The sequence below is a fragment of the Rhea americana genome, unplaced genomic scaffold (genome assembly GCF_003343005.1).
Source record: "Rhea americana isolate MKP2758 unplaced genomic scaffold, rheAme1 scaffold_13, whole genome shotgun sequence".
NCBI lineage: Eukaryota > Metazoa > Chordata > Aves > Rheiformes > Rheidae > Rhea > Rhea americana.
Genome location: NW_028185372.1, coordinates 1282278 through 1286051, shown reverse-complemented (window position 1 = coordinate 1286051; position 3774 = coordinate 1282278). Strand labels below are relative to the sequence as shown.

Sequence of the window (3774 nt, the reverse complement as noted above, 5' to 3'; positions counted from 1 at the left end):
AGGGGAGATGTGGCTCTGTTTTCAATATGAAATCCATTTTTGTAACTTAAAGCAGATTTTTAAAATATAAAAAACATCATTATTTTAAATACAGAAACATTTCAAACAGAGGACTAATTCCAAATGAATTTTTGTAGCAGCAAGGGATTTTTTATCTTTTTCTTCCTATTCAACATACTGAAGAAAAGAATAATAGAAAAGGTCTTCAATGGACTTCACTGAAAAGAGTAATTAGTATGTGATAGCTTAGATGGGCTTGACATTGTTCTCAAATGCTGTATTTTCTCCACAGAATACTGTTTTGTGAATAATTTTTATGGCATTTTCATGAAAGTAGTTTTTTAAGGTGAGGATAACGAAACAGGAAGGAGGACATTTCATAGTTATTTACTTTCTCTGTTCTAATTTCTGGAACCTATATGGTGTCCCCCTTTTTTTACAATCTCATGCTTTTAACTGTACTCAGATAATAATGGTTACATTTTTACCATTGAACRGGATGTTACAACTTCCCCTTCTCCACCCTGAGAGCAGAGGCTCAGTGAGACTTAGTGCATATCCACCTTAGGGCTATTTTTACTCCAACTCTTCTTTAAGGTGTAGAAGGAAMTACTCACAGGTTTGCATTACAAAATCTCATTCAGATAACACAGTCAGCCTACCTTGAGAAAAACATCATTGGTAAACTTCATGGTAAAATGACACATTCTCCAGAAAATATTACTTGAATACAGATTTACATTTTAATAAAAAATGTAGTTTAGCCATGTTCGTGTCCTCTCTTCATTTGAAAGTACATCACTGACAACATATTCAGTGGCACAAATATTCATGAAATGTTAATTTCAAAGTGACCTGTTGCTCCAGAAACATGCTTTAAAATTATTTGTACAAATAGTAAGGCTAGATGGGCTTTACATTGCACATAATAAGAGAACAAAATTAACATTTTCTGAATTCGCTAACCAATTACAAATAATGATCCGTATTTGAACACTGATCAGGAATTAGCAGAAAACTGAATGTGAGCCTTCCAAAAATTTCACGTAATGAAATCACTGACCTTCTTAGAGTTCGCTTTGTTCTGTTGCTACATGAATCTGCTCACAGACATACCACAGGTGGAATGTGAGCAAATAGTTTTTKCACGAGTAACCTGTGAACATCTTTAAAGAACAGAATGGAAATGGAAAGTGAGAGATGCAGCAATGTCTCTGTTTCAGCTACCAGAAGTAGGTTTTGTTAAGAGACTGTAATCTCTAAATGAGAATCAGGGAATAAGCCCCCTCCCTCCCCAAATTGGACTTACAAACTCCCATCTAAAAATAAAAATTAATAGATTCATAATAATCACTCAGCAAATTCTACATACAGTCTCCGGGATTCAGGCCTGGACAGTGTTTCACCTTCTGYGTGACAGAAGGGGACATACTATCCTTCAGAGGCATCTTCTGTCTACTAACCAGAGGAACAGCCAAGCAAGCCTATATCTGATGCCTTTTAGATCTCTCAACGTTGGCCAGGGAATCTCATCCCCAGTGAAACAAAATTTCTTGGTCATCTTAAGGTGGGATTCATTCTGCAGAAACTCCTCACTGTCAAATCACGTTATATAATTCCTCATTGCTCAGAACATCTCCTTTTCTGCCTTTCTGCACATATTTACACAAGCATATGAATTCCTACACACACACACACAATTATTTTACCTCTGGATTGGAAGTTACACAGGAGGCATGACTGTGCCTCTTGATCACATTTCATGCTATTTTCTGATTTCCTTCCAATACCTGTACAGAGTTTTCTGCCTTGAGTTGCAATTACTGAATTGCAATACCTTTGTTGTCACTAGAACACAGCTGAAGTGGCAACACATTYTTTTTTTCCAATTGAGGCTAAATTATTAAAAAAAAATCCCTTATATTCACAAAAAGCTCCAAAATCTTAGGTTACACCTCCTTCAGAAGAAGGAACTGCTAATCAATTTCTTATCATACCATTTTCACAGTTTAGTTTCATATTAAACTAAAATGGTTTAATACATATTTTAATAGCCCACAAATATTCTCTGAAGTCTGGTCTATACTGGGAAGACATAGTGCCATAAATTCTGTTCACTTAAAATAGCTGGCCTCTGTATGTCCTCACAGCATTAAAGTCTTTCTACTTGTGCTACTGCTGTACATTTTCATGACTGTGTCAGCTAAAGCCACAGCATCCCTTAAGTAGGAATCCTCTTGTCCCCCAGGGTATTTCTTGATACAACACCCAGTGATTCACTTCTTCTGTATATGTGGATGTTGGCACAAAGCCCAGGGAATTATAGATGGTTGGAATCAGATTCCCACAGTTCTCCTTCTGCATTCTGCATGGCTTTTGCATCTATAATTTTCGGTTGGAAAGAAATCAAAACAAAACAAAAATRCAAATTCCCACAAAACCTCTCAAGTTCCTCGAGCCTTTATTTCACCATCATTTCCTGATTTTTTTCCCCCTTCTCTCATGTGGTATTGTTGGAGAAGAGATAACAGAGATGGAAATAGGCAGGGGTAACATGTTGAGAAGGTTAGTCCAGAAGAAGAACTCTGTATTCTCAGAAGAAGGCAGAAGGAAAAACATATCATACTTCACAAGAATTATGGGCAACGGGAATCTACTTTTCCTGCTGAGGAAGGAACGTGGACAGAAACCTGCGCGGAGGATTGCTTGCCCCCACCAGCCACAGCGCACGTCCACCCACAGAGAAGATGGGAAACCGAAGCCGACGGGCACACGCCTCGCCAGGAAGGCCCGTTCTGTCGACGGCCTTCAAGAGGGCTGCCAAACCCGCACTTCGTACACGTGTGCCCGTACCGAGCTGAAACTGCCACCCCTGCTTTCCAGCGCTCCTAGCCTTTTCTGCTCCTTTTATTGTCCTTTTCCATTTTACACCATTTGTTGTAAATACTTCCTTATTCGCCTTTTTTTTTAGAATATTCACGGCAATTTGTGTAGCTTGCTGTAACTGCCAAACGCTTTTAAAATGTTAAGTAATTTAGATGTATCAATTTCAGGTCACGCTTAGCTCCCGATTAATTTTAGGGATGCACCGACGAAGAGCTGGAGCGGTTAGGGTATCCCGGGCCGCAGAGCAGCCCCCCGCCCGAGCCCGAGCAGGCCCTCCGCTCAAAGGGCAGTGCCGACGGCAGGGGCAGCACGGCACCTGTCGCGTGCAAGATACCGTTACTCACACGCAAAAAAAGGCAGAGTTTTATCAAAATAAATACCCTGCACAACAAATCTTCACGAGTGTCGGTGGATTCTGAACGTTACACAAAATCTCCCCCTTTTGGGCCGTCTGTGCCTTTCCACCGGCCGGGGAAGAGGCCGCCGTGAGTCACAGCGCGAGCATCGCGACGCCGCTGCCGATGCGTTTGGTTTCCGGAGCTCTGTCACGTCTCACGCCCCAGAAAAGTTATGTTTCCTGCTGGGAAACCCGGAGTTTTCCGAACCTTCCCTTGCAGTTACGTTCTCTGGAGTTTGCAGTTCGCGTCCCTTGGAGCTGGACAGCAGAACCGCGCCGGCTACCGACCCCCGAGCCGCGGAGAGGCGCGCAGCTAAGCGCGGACCGCGCCGCGCGCTGGCTCCGCGGGCAGCGGCGGCCGCAGCGCCGCGCCCGAGAAACAAACAAACAAACAAATAAATAGAAATTTCCCTCGCAGGGACCCGGGGGGATTCGGGAGCGAGCCCAGCTCCCCGCGGTTAAACCCGCGGAGAGCGCGCGCCGCCGCTCCG

At 42.8% G+C, this 3774-nt stretch overlaps 1 protein-coding gene across 1 annotated transcript in view; it reads left to right on the top strand.

Moving 5' to 3' along the window:
* Nucleotides 1–2554: 2554 nt before the first annotated feature.
* ADAMTS12 (ADAM metallopeptidase with thrombospondin type 1 motif 12) overlaps nt 2555–3774 on the top strand; it is a 159564-nt gene continuing 158344 nt past the window's right edge. The window contains 1 exon segment of the mRNA XM_085297693.1: nt 2555–2849. Within this exon segment, the coding sequence (XP_085153819.1) occupies nt 2555–2849 (295 nt within the window).